At 36.5% G+C, this 18,649-nt stretch overlaps 1 protein-coding gene across 1 annotated transcript in view; it reads left to right on the top strand.

Moving 5' to 3' along the window:
• The window catches only part of nbeal1 (neurobeachin-like 1), a 90,826-nt gene that overhangs the window by 26,249 nt on the left and 45,928 nt on the right, over positions 1-18,649 (top strand). The window contains exons 5-13 of the mRNA XM_020939080.2: positions 946-1,107; positions 1,724-1,805; positions 2,533-2,660; positions 2,764-2,846; positions 5,147-5,232; positions 7,580-7,949; positions 8,666-8,772; positions 12,683-12,769; positions 17,484-17,567. Of these exons, the coding sequence (XP_020794739.2) occupies positions 946-1,107; positions 1,724-1,805; positions 2,533-2,660; positions 2,764-2,846; positions 5,147-5,232; positions 7,580-7,949; positions 8,666-8,772; positions 12,683-12,769; positions 17,484-17,567 (1,189 nt within the window). The remainder of the gene's footprint in view (positions 1-945; positions 1,108-1,723; positions 1,806-2,532; positions 2,661-2,763; positions 2,847-5,146; positions 5,233-7,579; positions 7,950-8,665; positions 8,773-12,682; positions 12,770-17,483; positions 17,568-18,649) is intronic.

The raw sequence follows: 18,649 nt of genomic DNA, 5'->3' as shown, positions 1-18,649 counted from the left end.
GTTTCCACAAAGTGAAACTGGCTGATGAATAAGGCTAATATTCCTCATTCTCTGACAATAATTTAATAAAGCTTTATGATTAGATGCAGACAACACACAGTGAACTCAAAAGCTGCTGATAAGGATTATTAATCATTCAATAGATATAAATATTTAGTTCTGAGTTGTAAACTTTTCATAACTGTAAAACCTGTGAATATGATTGAACAATTCAGAAAAAAAAAAAAGTTTTTAGTAAAAGTGATTGTGTTGTGATTTGCAATTATTATATGTCTTAAATCCACTTTGAAACATGTTTAATTCTGCTCTACTAGTCGAATATTGATACACAAAGTCCAGGATGTTCAGACACACAAATATACTGTATTAATAATATATGTGTATGTTTTGCATAGATAAAGTCATGCAGCTCTTTTACCAGCAGCACACAAAGAATACACTGTGTACTTTTAAATAACTGGTATCAGAGAGGAATTAATTTGAATAACTGAGATATTAATAATCAATTATAAACTCATTTTAATGTCAAAGTACATTAGAATACTTTTAAATTAAACAAAATGGATAATGGACCTCTGAATCTACCCCTGAAAGACTACAGGGTTAGATTAAATATAAAAATCTATATAAAATAATAATAAATAACAAAGATACTGAGTGTTTTGCAGAGGTCCAGAGTTGTTTCTGGCTTATCTTAACTATCAACTTTCAGAGGCCAGAGGAGAGTTGTGTGTCACGGTAATGCCAACAACAACAAGCATGCCAACAGCGGAACGGCGAACTTCCTGGTTTCTGGACAATAAAATCACTTTGTAATCCGATGCAGACCGTACACAACAGACTTATTCTGACCCTAAGAGCTGCTTTTACCATGTATCTGTACTGGGGCAAAACAAATTTTACTTTTATTTATAATTTCATGTATTTGTTTATGTTCTCCTTTAGGCCAGAGGAGCTGCCCCCAGTGCTGACCTTGCTCCCAGACAACATCCTTCAGGTTTTACGTCACCAGCTGCTTCAGTGCGTCCAAAAGGCTTCAGACGGTCTGGAGCCAGAGCAGCAGAACCTCGCTCTGCTCCTCCTCAAGTTCCTCATCCTCGTGTGCAGGTCGGAAAGCAAGAAGAACTGACAAAGAATGAAATAAAATAGGATAACAGACTACTTTATTTGTAATTTTTATGTCACCTCCACAATTTATTGCACCAGTAGATGCAGTAAATGTAGAATAGCTGTTGTTTTGGTCAAAGGGTTTCTTCTGGAAGGTCTTCTGTCACAGTAGAGCCACATTTGCACATGCATCTTAAATTTATCTGCATTTTACCAGAAAAGGATCAAAGCCAAACTGATTTCCCTGCATTTTTTAAAATCTGATTTCACTGGAAAATTACCAAAGCTTGGGAAGGTCAAACTGAGCTGGAGGAGAATTCTGCGGTGGAATTTGTGGTTTAAGTGTCAGATTGCAGATTTGTTGACCTGGTTTATGGTTAATATCTCTGTCATTACTCTGCCTATCCACATGAAACAAAAACTGGCACAAAGTTCAGCGTCTTCTCTGTCAGTATAAAAAAGCAAAAGTGTTATTCAGCCCCAAAGATGTGAATGTTGTTGGTTGAAAGGAATACTAAAGTTCACTCTGGATATTTCCTCCAAGAACAGTGAATCTCCTATAGAGTTACCAGATAAGAAAGCAATTATAATGTCTTTTTTTTTTTTCTTCTTACAGGAATTTGTCCAATGTGGAGGAGATCGGCACCTGCTCCTACATCAATCACATTATCAACATGACCACCCTTTACATTCAGCAGGTTTGATATCAGTTTTGTACAAAGACTAACTGAGATAATAATAATAATCCGTCAAGGCTCAAGTAATGGATTTTAATTACTTGTTATATTCTGTTATCATGATACATTGTACTTTCTCAATCTATGCTTCTACTACCTAATATTATTACCTACGAGTTATTCTATAGAAAACTGTGACTAAACCAGGACTAAACCAGTTCTAAACCAGGACTAAAACAGAGGAGTAAACCAGGACTAAAACATGACTAAAACATGACTAAACCAGGACTTAAACATGATTAAATCAGGACCAACCCAGGGCTAAACCAGGACTAAAACATGACTAAAGCAGGACTAAACCAGGACTAAAACATGACTAAAGCAGGACTAAACCAGGACTAAAACATGACTAAAGCAGGACTAAACTAACTAGGACTAAACCAGCAGTAAACCAGGACTAAAACATGGCTAAACCAGGACTAAACCAGCACTAAACCACAACTAAAATACAACTACAACATGACTAAAACAGGACAAAACCAGGGCTAAACCAGGACTACACCATGGCCAAACCAGAACCAAAATAGGACTAAACCAGGACTAAACCAGGACAAGTGTAAATACATCCTAGTTTTGTGTTTTGTGTCTAGTTTTGCTTCGGTATCTTGCCTGCTGTACTAACTAATCATTCTGCAAGTACACAAAATTAATGATTCTTAAAGCTGAATCAAATTTGTGTTGGTTACAGTTGAAAAGTAAGACCAAAGAGAAGGAAATGGTGGACCAGAGCCAGGCTGAAGAGTTTGTCCGTCACGCTTTGGCTTTCTGTGAGAGTCTGTACGACCCATATCACAACTGGAGGCACCGGACCAGCGGGTAACTCAATATACCATAAGACTGCAGCTGCATGATCAAATATTAATGATAGCTGCTTTTATGAACGTATATATATCTTAGACTGCTGTGTTTTGATTTTCAGGGAGCAGGTTGGGACGGTGGAGCGGAGCAGACAGAAGTACAAGGCAGCACCTCTCACTGTGGAGTTTGTTCCTTTCTTTTATCGTGAGTCTATTTGTGTCTGATTTCTGTTTATTTTTCTTGTATTCTTTACGCAAGACAACATAATCAAAATAAATTATTTAACTGTACTGTGATTACAAGCGAGCCAGATGTAATTATATTAAAGGCGCTCTACTTTACTTTACTCTCTTAAAATGTGAAAAACAGAAATAGTTCATCTTTAACGGTTTGTATAAGTCCAAAGTTACTTACATTATGCCTTCTTAGCATCCTAATTATGCTCCGTAGCATATATGTAGTAATGGAGACAGTAACTAGCATGCTAACTGGGCACATCCTGACAGTAAAAATGAGTAAAATGCTTTATAATTGACAGATTGATTCGTTTTTATTTCGAGTTTGTGCCAAGAGATGAACAATAATTATGTATACTAAATATACATTGTAAACAACAGAAAAGCACATTTCTCGAAAAGGAAATTAAAGAAGACTTTTTTTTTAACCTCAAGAGCTCGTTATACAATATATCTGTACTGGGGGGGATACACATTTTGCTCAGATACATGGAAAAAACCCGGTACAAGCTCTTAAATATTGTTTTGAAAATGTTAACAAGTAAAAAATATGCAGCTACATGCGTGAATGAAACAAAAGACTATTCCTAAGATGTTTTGACGACACTTGAGCATAATATAGGATCTTTAAAACACAATTAGAAACACTTGTCTTACCTCTTGACTCGACGAGACCTGCGTTACGACTCGGTTTTCAATTATAGGTTTTTTAAATGTCTCTTTGTTGTGGTATGATTGGTATGAAGGAAAGAGACATTACGGAGCCAACACAGGGCATGGCTTGTGCCCATTCGAGTGTGTTGACAGATGAGTTAATAGATGACCAAGACTATGACCTGGAGGTTACTGCCACATACCATTCTCCTCTATCTGAGTATCTAGTCTTAAATATCTAAACAAAGTGCTACAAGCGATGGGACAAGGTCTTGTGAGGTAAAGTTGTCTCAAGATTGTGCACACATGATAAAAAAATTACGGTGAGATTCTTTAACCCAGGGGTCCCCAACCCCTGTGTCGTAGGTCGTTTGGTACCGGGCCACCAAAGTGCAAAGCCCCCCTCCCATATGCATTTCTAAACCAGAACTAAACCAGAACTAAACCAGGACTAAACCAGGACTAAACTGGGTCTAAAACCAGGTCTAAAACCATAAATAAACCAGGTCTAAACCAGGACTAGCCCAAGTCTAAATCAGGACTAAACCAGGACTAAACAAGAACTAAAACAGGACTAAAACAGGATTTAGCCAGGACTAAACCAGGTCTAAACCAGGACTAAACCAGGACTAAACCAGGACTAAACCATGCCGCACCGCCGCAGCCCCTGGTTCGCAAAATATTGTCGGACATTAAACCGGTCCATGGCCCTAAAAAAGGTTGTGGAGCACTGCTTTAACTGATTTTTTATCCAATCCAAAATGGTTAATGCTGGAGAGTTACACCTCTTAAGAAGCTATAGTTATATTTTTATTATATTAAATCAAATAAATCTAAAATTGTGAGGGCAAAATTGTGAACTTTATTGCTGAATTAATTACACATAATGTCAAAATCTTGTCTCTTGTCTTGTAAAAATTAAGCACTATTGTTTACTAGAGCTGGAATGGACTATAATAGTGTTGTCTGCATCTAATTAGTAAGCATTTTGTTGTCTGATGTTCAGGAAGTGCACGTTAGCATCCCAGTTGTTGGCTTTAATAGGTATGTCTTGATAAGAAATTTGGAAGTGCTACATATTGCTGAAGAAAATATAGACAATAAATAATAATAAAACACAGTCTGCAATAAATAAATAAAAGAATAAAACACATTAGTAGTTAGTTTGTGTCTATAATGAGTATTTTTAGTTATTTATTCAACCGTCACCTAATTGTAGAACAGAAAAATAACAAAAACTTCCCTACAGAAACTTCCCGTGATAAATATTGACCCTCCAAAATTATTGTTCCATTTGTCATGTATTGAACAGTAAGTCAATATAGTAATTATCGTGACCTAGTTGTGAAAAGTGCTTATAAACTCATCATGGTGATTAATTAGGATGCTCTGAACGCATAAGGTAAGTGAGGAATAACTTTGGACCACTGCAAACCTTTTAAAATAGTTCTGTTTTTCACTTTTTAAGACCGTACAGAGTCTTTAGTATCATAATCCACTGAATAGGTGTGGCTGTATTTTGTTTTCCTGCTTTGTTTACATAGATAACACCGCACCTCCAGATCCTCTCAGTGCATCTCGGTGTTTATGTTATGGCCTGTGTTCCTGTTACAGAGTGCTTCCAGGAGAGTGAGCATCTGAAGGAGAGTTTAAAGTGCTGTTTGCTTCACCTCTTTGGGGCCATAGTAGCAGGAGATCAGGTAAGAATATAGGTTAAGTTCGTTCAGTTTATGCAAGAAAAAGGCAACAAAAATAAGTGGCTCAAATGTCTGGTTACTAAGGCTGGGTATTATTAAGAAGTTGCCAATACGATACTATACATATCTCGATACAGTGAACTTTCAATTTGATACGATATATTTAAAATCAATTCGATATGGTTCAATAAAAAATAAAGTCTAATCATGGCTGTGGTACAAAAAGTGTTTGTTAAACCACTTCTTGTGCAAAGTGAATATGAAACACAAACATTTTAATCCTCAAAACATTGAAAATGTCAAATGTGTCGCATTTCTTCTTCTAAACAAACAACAAAACTGTTGCGCTGTAACAAAATAATTTTGTAAAATATACCAAAAAATACTCTTGGCAATATATCGATACAGTACCCCATGATATTGATACTGTATCGTCACAGTAAACGAGACAATATTTTGATATTTCGATATTTTTGCACATCCCTACTGGTTACTCTCTTCCTCCTTGTAAGAAACCTAATATTTATGTATTAGAGATATAAAGGTGTCAGTATACAATATTTGTCAATTAGAGAATATAAAATAATTATAATAATATTTAGATAATAAAGGTAACAAAAAAAAGGGGCAAGCTTCATTGTTCTTTGATGTCAGTAAATTGTCGGATAGCAATTTTCAGAGTTTACCACAAAATTATATATTTTTAAAGGTTTTATATTCCAAAAAATTGACAGTTGTGAGCTTTAAGCCATGATATAAACATACCTGACACTTCCTGTATGATCATATGACAACACAAGATGGAACTAAAATTTTCTGTTTGAGAGAAGCACTCTTAAATATAAATATAAAACTCTTAAATATTTAGGTTTGTGTGTTAAACATGAAACAAAGAACCAACTCCAGGTCTGTTTGTGATGAAGCAACAACATTATAACAGATTGAAGATAGTTTAATATGGGCCGTTTACCAGTTGTGTAACACCTGATAACACTTTCCTTGGCCTTATTTGTTGGAAAATAACAAATTAGAAAGCTTAACTATTATATATTTCATGGTAATTTGGGGTTTGAAAATGTTGTGAGACAGACCACATTTTCGAATCAGTCTTGGGGCATTTTTTATAACTTCAAAGTTTGATTGACTCAGACTGTTTATTTTAGGATCCGGCCTCAGATCAAAAATAAACATGGAAATGAGGGTGAGACGGATCATAGGAAAGTGCCTTTCAACACTTAAAAGAGGGATGTCAGATGAAATGGTACAAAAGGGAGAACAAAACATCCGTCCACTTTTTGATCAAATCACCAAAATAAAACGACAATGCAAAAAGGACATTAGTCAGAATGAATTAAACTCAAAATATGGATCTTGCCTTGACTATTTTGGTTAAAAAATGGCAGATAAATTGGCTTGTAAAAAAAAACAACATAAAAAATAGTCAAAAATACCCAAGTTCATTTTACTCATACACATTACCTGTCAAAATGTGAACACATTCAAATGAAGTATTTCTTAATGTGTTCTACTTTCTAATTGTAAATCAGTTAGCAACAGGTTTGGTTGACGGCAAATATGGAATTTGGCTCCAAATCGGCCACTTATAATGGCCATTTACAATGGAATGAGGGAGTTTGATGTCACCCAGACTCCCTCATTCCATTGTAAATGACCATGAAAATAAAGAAGAAACATTAAAGGTCCTATATTACACAAAATTAACTCTTGTGAGCCTTAAGCCATGTTATAATGCTGTTCGCTCATTAAAGATATCCTCGGAGTTGTGCTTGTTTCATTCACACATGCTTGAGTAATCCTTTATTTTTAGTCACTTCTCCAAAGCTCAAAATGCTCTCTTCCACCTTGTGATGTCATGAAGCGGTAGTTTTCAAGTTAACAGCTACATTTACCTTTTGCTCAGTAGAGATTGGCAATTCAAGGACTGAAATTATCAAAATGTTTCTAGTGAAGGTCTCTTATTTGTCTGATAGAAAAAAGCTAAAATGACAAAACAAAACAAAACTTGAACTCTCACTGATCACAGGCTCCTGGAAATGTGATGTTTAAATCCATATGATCTTAAAACTTCTTTGACAGTGTTCGCTCATGTGTGTATTGTGTCACCATGGTACCTTCAAAACATTTCACCATAGAGATACATGTAGAACACCCCCAGCGTGATATAGAGTCTATGGTAAATGGTCAAGAAAATAAAGACATTACAAAATATTAACTGGAAGAAGTGTGTCCAAACTTTTGACTAGTTAGTGTAGAATTATTTTTATTATCTATTTATTTTTTGTATTCTTCTGCATTTGCTTAAACCTTAAATCTCATATTTGTCTTATAGAGAAACGCACTGCTCGCCATCTCCCCAGCCACTATGGAGGTCCTGATGCGCGTGCTGGGGGACTGCTCGCTCGGCAGCTGCCCCACGGACGAAGGCGAGGACTGGGACAGCGAGGCACCGGACCGAAAGGCCCTGCTGACTCTGGGCTGTCTGCGGGAGGTGGTACAGCGCCTCCTAGCGTCCAGCTCGGATCAGCGCCAAGTGGAGATCGCGTCCGTTTTGGAGAATTATTTCAAGTTGCTAAATTCGGATCCGGCTGCAGTTGTGGCTTCGAAACAGCAGCAGCAGCAAAAACAGGGGAAGGGAAAACTACCAACGCTGGGGAGACACTGGGAGAGCAGATTTGTAGCACTTCAAGTTCATATGTTAGGTATGTACTTGGCAAAAATCAGGCAAATAATAATAATACATAAAAATAATACGGCAAAGATAAAAACAGTGAATCATATAGAGAAAAAGTTAAACATACAACCGCTAAAAGGTGAAGTGACTGAAACCTGTTATCAATGGCTGTGTATAAGGGCAAGTTCTGACAAGTATTGTGTTTATATTTGTATGTTTGTATGTTTTAATGATAGGATTCTGTTCACAGTTTACATATTAAAACACGTCCAGAAGAACTGACAAAAAGACTGAAATATAAACTGACAACCTAATAGAGTATTTTTAGGACTATAAGTCGCTCCGGGGTATAAGTCGCATCAGCCAAAAAAAGTGCAATAAAGAAGAAAAAAACATAAATAAGTCGTACTTTTTGGGGAAATTATTTTATTATATTGTAGATGGGACACTTTTTTTGCTTTTAAAATACTTTGACAAGATTTTGGTGTGATTTATTTCTGTTATAATCCCAAAAATTCAAATAAAAAACATATTTCTTCATGTTGTCTGTGCAGAAATGAATCATGGGATATGTAGTTTCCAATGTTTATGAGCTGTTTCTACTATAAAACCATGCACTTAAGCAAAGGAACTTGTAATTCGATATATTGTGACAGTCCTTTTGACATTTGACGATACGATATCACGATATTTTGGTTATTGTCACGTCCCTAATATTCATATCTGTTTGTATTTTTCTCACAGACACTATCAGAGACATGTTCCTGTGCTCGGATCGTCCCGTTCTACAGGCCATCTTCCTCAACAGTAACTGCTTTGAGCATCTCACCAGACTCCTACAAAACAGCAAGGTAAAATAAATCTACTCCCGACTCTCTAGATTTACAACTTAAAATATCATATGACAAGTTTTATGTATTTCTAATTATTACTTGGTTTGGTGGGATTGTAGCTGTGGTCAGTATTTATCATAGTTTTACATCGGTTTAAGTGGCAGTTTGGGGAAAAAAGAAAGGAAAAAAGTGATAGAAGGAGTAGAGCTGCTTTCTAAAACAAATCTCTCTATCCATCAACAGAGGAAATATTTGCCTAGCCCCCTATCTTTTTATATTTGTAATAGGAAACAGGAAAAGCTAAATGCCAAGTCTTCCCAATCTGTGTATCATTCATTCATTTTTCAAAATAAAACCAAAAATAAGAAAACGACAAAACAAAAATTTTCTTCATTATTTGTCTCCAAAATCAAAATGAAAAAACAGATAACGATTCGCTTTTTCAGTTTTCGATTTTGTGTTTAAATGAATAATGGAAAAAACGGATAACGGACGTTTCTCGTTTCCGTGACTTAAACTGCGATGCCGGACTTTTGCGCTGCATATGGACTGAAACAGGACTGATCCCAGGACTAAAACAGGACTAAACAGGTCTCAGTCCTGGTCTGGTCCTGTTCTCAGTCCCGGTCTCAGTCCTGATCATCTGACAGTCTATGTGGGCGCACCTCTGGGCCCGTCTGACACTCAGTACTGGTTTAGTCCTGGTTCAGACTTGTTTTAGACCTGTTTTAGACCAAGTCTGAGGCCAGACCGGGACTGAGACCAGGACTGAGACCGGGACTGAGACCAGGACTGAGACCAGGACTGAGACCGGGACTTAGACCGGGACTGAGGCCGGGACTGAGGCCGGGACTGAGGCCGGGACTGAGGCCGGGACTGGGACCAGACCAGGACTGAAAACGGTTTAGTCCTGGTTTAGTCCTTTTTTAGTCCTGGTTTAATCCTGGTTTAGTCCTGGTTCAGTCCGGCATCGCAGTTTAAGTCACGGAAACGGGAAATAGCTGTTATCCGTTTTTTCCATTATTCGTTTAAACACAAAATTGAAAACTAAAAAAAAACGAATCGTTATCCGTTTTTTCATTTTGGTTTTGGAGACAAAAAATACTTGTTTTTTTGTTTTCTTATTTTTAGTTTTATATTGAAAAACAAATAAACAAATGATACACGGATTATATATATATATATATATATATATATATATATATATATATATATATATATATATATAGATATATATAGATATATATATATATATATATATATATATATATATATATATATATATATATATATATATATATATGTATATTGACAGCTATTTTTGCAGTTTGTACCAGTGTAAGATATGGAGTAAGTAACTGCTATTTTTATGATCCAAAAATGAAAAAGAAGCCTATATTACAACATTATATAATAGTATAATATTATCAAGATCACAAGCTTGGACCATTTCCTTTCTTACATAAAAACAACTTCCAGGTTAATTTAATTCTAATGTGTTTATTGTACCAAGCTTTTCCTTAGATTTCATACCAGTGAAAGGGAAGACATTTCTCTGGCAGCTTAAACCTTCATTTAGTAAAGTAAAGGTGCTATCATTTATTTTTCCTAGTCTAATTTAGATGACTTCGCCCTTGTTTACAATATGGTTGCTAGGTAACAGATAAGCCAGGTTATAAGTCTTCATATATTTAGCTTATTATAAAAATAGAGGAATTCTGATGTTATTTTAGGTGTAAAAAATGCATTATTTTTACTTTTGCATGTCACACAGGCTTGGCCCACTGGTTTCACGTCTTCACAGCAACCCTAATATCTAACTGGCTTAATGTGACCTTTAACCTCTCACCTCTCCTCCTCCTCCTCTTCCTACACTTACACAGACATACTCCCCCTGCACCGCCCCCTACGGCTAATCCTTAACCCTCTCCCTGTAACACTGTCTGAACCACCTCTTAGGCCTGTCACGATAATTACTATAGCGATAATCAATATTTATAGTCTGTGTTTTTTCTTTGCTCTACTGGGAGATTTTGTATTTTTTATTTTTGGCTATGAAATAAGATTTAAAAGTGTACGGTATAACTTTTCTGGTAGAAGGTCTGCCTTGTTGTTTTTTTCCTGAAATGTTCTACACTATGGCATTTAGTTTAACTCATCTCCATGGAGACAAGCAGGCCACATGTCAGATCTGTGGAAAAGTGGACTTGCTTACAGAAATAGTTGTAGTTTTAGTGAATAAAAACTATTGTAAATGAATAAATGCAAGATACAGTATGTTTATTTTAATGCCATACTGTCTAACATCCCAGGCAATGCCATAAGATCACCGTGGAGACAAGCAGATGGCAGACCCTCCACCAGAAAAGTTACACAGTGTACCTTTAAGCCATAAAAGGTTGAATTAATAACTTCTGTCCATCTATTCTCATCATTACAGATACAAACTAAGTACTAAAGTGTTTTATTCTGCTGTTTATTTATTGCAGCTCATGATTTTTTAACAATATTGTACATTTAGAATAGTTTTTGTGGTTTAAAGCTGCACTATGTAACTTTTTGTTTGGTCCGTCTGTATGAAATGTTCCCCAGTATGACATTAAACAGCTCTACCTTACGTTTACTCAATTACAGGTGGTTTTAAAGCTCAAAAATACCCAGAAAAACAGGCATTCTGGCTGTGAGCGGCGTCGCCTGTCCACAGACCTGACCTCTAACTTGGTCTGGTTTGGTCTCCTTGAAGATAGAAACGTTTAATACCACACTGTGAAACATTCCAGACAAAGCAATAACCTCTCCATGGAGAAAAGCATTTAACAGTGCACTCACTGTGTAACTTTTCGAGTGGAGATGTTATTGGTTTTCTTGGAATTTTTCACAGTATGATATTAAACTTTTATTTCCATGGAGACAAGCACCAGGCCAATTTACAGGTCTGATTTGTGGAGAGGTGAGCCCACTTACAGTAGAATGCATATTTTGTTGTTTTATTGTAAAAAAAAACAACAAAAAAACATAATAATATACAACATAATAAGCAAGTTTAATTCCATACTGTGATACATTCCAGGAAAAGCAATCTCCCGAGCATCTTCATGGACACAACCAGGCGCTGGACTCTTACCAGAAAAGTTACACAGTGCGCCTTTAATCTGTGTATCATTCGTTCATTTGTTTTTCAAAATAAAACCAAAAATAAGAAAACGAAAAAAACAACTATTTTCTTCATTATCTGTCTCAAAAACCAAAATGAACATACGGACTGAACCAGGACTTAACCAGGACTAAACCAGGTCTAAACCAGGTCTAAACCAGGTCTAAACCAGGACTAAACCAGGACTAAACCAGTACTGAGTGTCGGGATGGGCCCGGAGGTGTACCCACGTAGACTGTCAGATGATCAGGACTGAGACCGGGACCAGACCAGGACTGATACCAGAACCAGACCGGGACTGAGACCCGAACCAGACTAGGACTGAGACCGGTTTAGTCCTGTTTTAGTCCTGGCATCAGTCCTGGTTTAGTCCTGACTCAGTTCATATGCGGTGCAAAAGTCCGGCATCGCAGTTTAGGTCACGGAAAACCGGAAACGACCATTATCCGTTTTTTCCATTATTCATTTAAACACAAAATCGAAAACTGAAAAAACGAAAAAGCGAATCGTTATCCTTTTTTTCATTTTGGTTTTGGAGACAAATAATGAAGAAAATAGTTGCTTTTTTGTTTTCTTATTTTTGGTTTTATTTTGAAAAATGAACAATCGAATGATATATGGATTGCCTTTAAATCTGCTCTTTTCATTTTTGTGTCAGTGGGATAGATTAGTCTTCATATTATGGTTTGTCATTTGTATTTCCTTTGTTATCGTGACAGGCCTTCCTCCTCTTGCTTTGTTGACATTTTGCCTGTATTATGTATTGTGTATTAGCTCATAAATGCTAGGAGCACCACCGCCGACAAGGACCAGAAAGATATAACGAACACCATGTTACTGTCAGGAGAGAGGGACACCCAGGTACAGCCCCAGGAGATACCATTCGCTTTGGTTATTTTTAAGTTTTATTTAATTATTTTAACGTTCATCCACACTTCACCGCCTGTCACCTACTGCTGCCGAACACCCCAACGCCCTCCCTTTAATCACTCCACAGCCTGACGAGATGTTTGTGTAAAAAATATTAACTGGATTGGGAGAATATGCAAATTAGACCTACAAACTTCATTATTTGGACAGCAGCTCAAAGTGGAAAGATCAAAAATATAATAGGTAAAAATGAATTCAAAATAAGTAGCAAAAGGTGGATTGGAAGACTATGCAAGTTTCTCTGGATGGGACGAGATTCGAGATTGGATCCACGAGAATGAGACAAGACGAGATTTTCACATAATTTCTAATATATACATTTCATGATTTAGTTTTGAGTTTTGGCCTCACAATTTTTTATTTGATTTCATATTTTTGTTTCCATCCTAGCACTGCTTTTTGGAACCGTAAGAGATGTAACTCACCAACATGTGACCCTTTTTTGTCTTATCCAAAAAAAAAATCTCACAAGATAATTTGTCTCTTCTCGTGTACGAACTTGTGGGAGTTTTGTCTCACGAAATGTTGTGGCACGAGATCTTATCCCATCCCTACAACTTAGACTTAGACTTAGACAAACTTAATACTTTGGACAGTAGCTCACACATCACAATATATTATAATAACAAAGGGCAAAATATAAATGGCAATAATACATTCAAAATAAGTGTCAAAAAATAATAAAGTTGGATTAAACTACGTATTGATATATTTAAATGTCTGTTGCATTTTATACTTTACAAGGGTGGTAGAGAAATGAGCCATTTTATAGTGTTTCCTACAGAATTTTGGGCAGACTTTAGTTAGATTTTAGATTTAATATTCTTGTAAATTTTTAAATAAATGAATAAAAACAAACCCAGACATTTTAGATAGATAATACTTGATATTTATTTCCAGTATTATCTATTTATTTTAGCCAAAAATATACTGAAATAATACACTGAAAAACATAGAAAATCATGTGTCCTTACTGTGAGCGGGCTTGCATCTCCACAAACCTGACTCTTACTTCTAAAATCTCCTGCTTCTTTCCATGGAAATTTTGTTCCTTTGGCTGTAATTGTCCACAATATAGACTTAAAAAAAAAGTATGGTTTTAACTTTCTACTTCCATGGAGTCTTGCAGAGAGTTACATACTGTACCTTTTAATTAATTCAATATATTTTAATATAAATGCAGGCTATAAAGTACTATTCCCAGTTATTATTTACTGTTTGATGTAATATTTATTCGTTTACATCTGTTTCCAGGCCTTTATTTAACAGACCTGCCCTTTCTGTCCCATTTAAGCTGGGTTGAAAAGGCTATGTGTCACCTTCATTGTGTACATGCTTTCATTTTCTATTCTAAAGACACACATTATTATCCTCCCATTGATGCATTCAGAGTGAAGCAGGTGAACAGCTCTGAATCAGACAACCACCTGTAGTATGTTCATTTAGCCCTGTGTAACTTAATATAGGGAGAGATGCGATGACCTGATATAGGACCAGTCTGGGCAGTTTAAAGTTTAAATAAATACTGTTTTTTGTAAAGAGGCGAGTAGGGCTGCACGATTAAATGCAATCAAATCTTAATCACAGTTTGAATGGACGCAATTGGCAAATCACAATGGCTGCAGTTTTGAAAGGATCTATGTTACAACAACTGACTCTTGTGAGCTGTAAGAATCCGTGTATCATTTGTTCATTCATTTTTTTAAAGTAAAACCAAAAATAAGAAAATAAAAAAACGAATGTTTTCTTCATTATTTGTCTCTACAACCAAAATGAAAAAACGGATAACGATTTGTTTCCTGTTTACGTGACTTAAACTGCGATGCCAGACTTTTGCGCCACATACAGACTGAACCAGGACTGAACCAGGACCGTATCAGGTCTAAACCAGGACTAAACCAGGCCTAAACCAGGCCTAAACCAGGACTAAACCAGGACTATACCAGGACTCAGTCCCGATCTCAGTCCCGGTCTGGTATTGGTCTGGTCCTGGGCTGGTCCTTGCTTCAGTCCCGGTCTCAGTTCGGGTATCAGTCCTGGTCCTGTTCCTGGTCTCAGTCCCGGACTCAGTCCTGGTCCTGTTCCTGGTCTCAGTTCCGGTCTCAGTCCTGGTCTCAGTCCTGGTCCTGGTCCCGGTCTGGTTCTGGTTCTGGTTCTGGTTCCAAACCTGGTTCAGTCCTGGTTCAGTCCATATGCGGCGCAAAAGACCCACATCGCAGTTTAAGTCACGTGTTTGAGAAGAACTCATCCTAAATATCCAGAGTTTGTGTGTTAAACATGTGTGAATGAAACAAAAAAACACAACTCCAGGTACGTCTGTGATGAGGAAACATTACAGCATAGATCAGAAAATGGCACAATATTGAACCTTTAAAATAAGCCTATATTATTACAGAAATAAAATTACTTGGACCATTGCCCAAAAATATGCCAAAAAATGTAAACAATCCAGATTTAAACTCATTTTGTCATTATACCAAACCTTTTCCAACACTATTCTCATCTGGCTGTGGAGTGATTTCATTAATTTTCATTTATTTATATTTGCTTTGTCCTCTCTCCCTCTCCTCCTCCATTTTGTCCTGGTTGTCTGCGGTATAGTGGGCCCCATTGGAATGCTATCACAATGTTCTGGTGTGTTATCTTGGCAAAGTTAACCAGATTTTGTTGTGATTATTGCCGTTCGGTATTCGTTTGTGTTTTTTTACTCCAAAGTCCCTCTCCAGCTCGTCCAAGACCACTTAAATTCATGATTAAAATAACTTGAAATCCTAAAATATATTACATAACTACAGCACATACAGGACTTGGCTGGAAAGAGATTTGTGTTTCAAAGGTTGCATGCTTTGAAATCTGAATGTTGGTTGTCGAAGGGGAGTTTGCTCTGTTTTGTGAATTGTTTTTTTTTTTTTTTATGTTCCTTCCTGCTTCAGTTGCTGTTCATTATAACAGGACGGTTTTAAAACTGAAGTAGAAAGACAAAAGTATCTGTAACAGGAAGTTCCACCGACAAAGAGCTGATTATTTATTTACTCAATAGTTGTGCTTCCATTAATAGTGATTTGTACAAGAAATGTGTAAAAATGTTTTGTCATTTACAGATTTTTATCAATACATATTAACGCTCCTGTACCTGATTTTTACCCATGTATTTAAGCAAATTTTGTCTTTCCCCAGTCCAAATATATTATATAAGCAGCTCTTGAGGTCAGAATAAGTCAGCTGTGTTCTGTCTGCATGTAATTATAAAGCATAATCAGGAAGTGCACATTAGTATGCTAGTTATTGTTAGCTTTATCATAGTAAAACTCTGCTCTGGCCTCTGAAAGTTGTGGAAAGCATTTATAAACTCATCGTGGTGAATAATTAGGATGCTCTGAATGCGAAAGGTAAGTGAGGAATAAGCAAACTGTTTAAAATGAACTAGTTCTGTTTTTCTGATTTTTAAGACAGTACAAATCTGGTACAGCACCTTTTAATTAGGGGTGTAACGATATTCAAGTCTCATGATATGATATCGTCACGGTATGAACCTCACGTTACAATATTTATTGCAATATCGTGGGAAAGCTCACGATTAGGGATGTAACAATATCCAACTCTCTCGGCATGATATTTTCACAATATACATCTCACGGTACGATATTTATTGTGATATTTTGTGGAGGCTAACAAAATTGAACAGCTTTTTCCTCTTAAAATGCCGTGACAAGACTTAATCCAAAGAACTAAGACTTAAAATTGCTTAAAACTGTTATTTCTTCATTTAGTCTGCACTGAAATGGAGCAAAGGATCATGGTCTATGTAGTTCCCTCTGTTTTTTTTTAGCTATTTCTGCACCATAACTCTTAATTTAAGCAAAGAGACTTGTAATTCGATATATTGTGATGGTCCACAATATTATTGACAATACAGTATCACAGTATTTCGGTTATGGTCACATCCCTACTTTTAATGTACATAAAAGTAAAACTAGAAATCATTTGTGACTTAAACAGGTCTAAATCAGCATATTATATACTTTTAAAATTACTTGAAGGTGCTGTACCTTAGTTTTACTGTCTTAAAAACAAACAACAAAACAACAATAACAGCAGAAAAACAGAGCCATGACTGTAGAGCTCACATGCTAATAGTGCACATCCTGATTTGAAACACTTAATAATTAGATGCAGACAGTATATAGCAAGCATATTTTGACCTCAAGAGCTGCTTATACAATATAGCTGTTGTGGAGCAAGATATATTTAGCTTAAATACATGGGAAATATCAGGTACAGACCCTTTAACCTAAAATTCGGTATACTTCAATGTATACCGAATTAAACTGATAAACTGTATATCAAACTCAAATTCGACATGTTCTTTTAGCTAAAAAATTGTCTAATCTTAAACTGTAAAAATATTACAATATTTATGGAAACACAACTACTTTGTTTCACTAATTGAATCAAAAGTTTGTATGTATAATATGTGTGCTGCATGTTGTATTGTGGTCCATTAATGAGACCTTTATAATGCAGCATGCACATTACTGTAACATGGAGATTTGCCTTGTGTTCTTTTGTCTTTACCCATAATCCATTGCAGCTGTAAAACACAAGAGAACAGTTGTGTAAGTCTCTAACTACAGTCATTTTACAGGTGTTTCAGGGAAGACTGGACTCACTCGCGGTTGCAACTATTAAGGCGTTAACGACAGTAATGCACAAATCACCAGCCGCAAAGGTAAAATAAGAGGAGACGCACACACCAAAACCAGGACTAAACAAGGACTTATTGGGACTAAACCAGGACTAAGCAAGGACTAATCTAAGATCAAACCAGGACTAAAACAGGATCAAACCAGGATAAGTCTGAAAGCTGCCATGGACCATATGTAAACTAAACCAGGACTAAGTCAGGGCTAAACCCGGGCTAGAAGAGGATTAGTAATCATAGTAAGTAATCATTAGATTTATATAGTGCCTTTCAAGACACCCAGAGACGCTCTACAGTGCATTATTCTTTGTCTGACGTAAGCAAGGCTGCCAAAGGACATAACGACAGGTCATCCAGTTACTGCCCCACTGTGGCACCTGTTATTCCCAGCTGTCTTCCATCCAAGTACTAACCAGGCCCGTTCCTGCTTAGCTTCTGAGATCTGAGGAGATCATGCTTTGACAAACCGAAATGGCCACTAAATTAAATCAAGACTAAACTAGGACTAAACCAGGACTAAACCAGGACTAAGACAGCACTAAGACAGGACTAAGACAGGACTAAAACAGGACTAAGACAGGACTAATCCAAGTCTAAAACAGTTTTAAAACTACTCAAACAGTACTAAGACAGTACTAAGACAGTACTAAGACAGTACTAAGACAGTACTAAGACAGTACTAAGACAGTACTAAGACAGTACTAAGACAGGACTAAGACAGGACTAAGACAGGACTAAGACAGGACTAAGACAGGACTAAAACAGGACTAAGACAGGACTAATCCAAGTCTAAAACAGTTTTAAAACTACTCAAACAGTACTAAGACAGTACTAAGACAGTACTAAGACAGTACTAAGACAGTACTAAGACAGGACTAAGACAGTACTAAGACAGGACTAAGACAGGACTAAGACAGGACTAAGACAGGACTAAGACAGGACTAAGACAGGGCTAAGACAGGGCTAAGACAGGGCTAAGACAGGGCTAAGACAGGACTAAGACAGGACTAAGACAGGGCTAAGACAGGGCTAAGACAGGGCTAAGACAGGGCTAAGACAGGACTAAGACAGGACTAAGACTGGACTAAGACAGGACTAAAACAGGACTA

This window comes from Boleophthalmus pectinirostris, unplaced genomic scaffold (genome assembly GCF_026225935.1).
Source record: "Boleophthalmus pectinirostris isolate CB_2022bp ecotype Guang Dong unplaced genomic scaffold, ASM2622593v1 HiC_scaffold_11, whole genome shotgun sequence".
NCBI lineage: Eukaryota > Metazoa > Chordata > Actinopteri > Gobiiformes > Gobiidae > Boleophthalmus > Boleophthalmus pectinirostris.
This window is presented reverse-complemented; position numbering and strand designations above follow the sequence as displayed.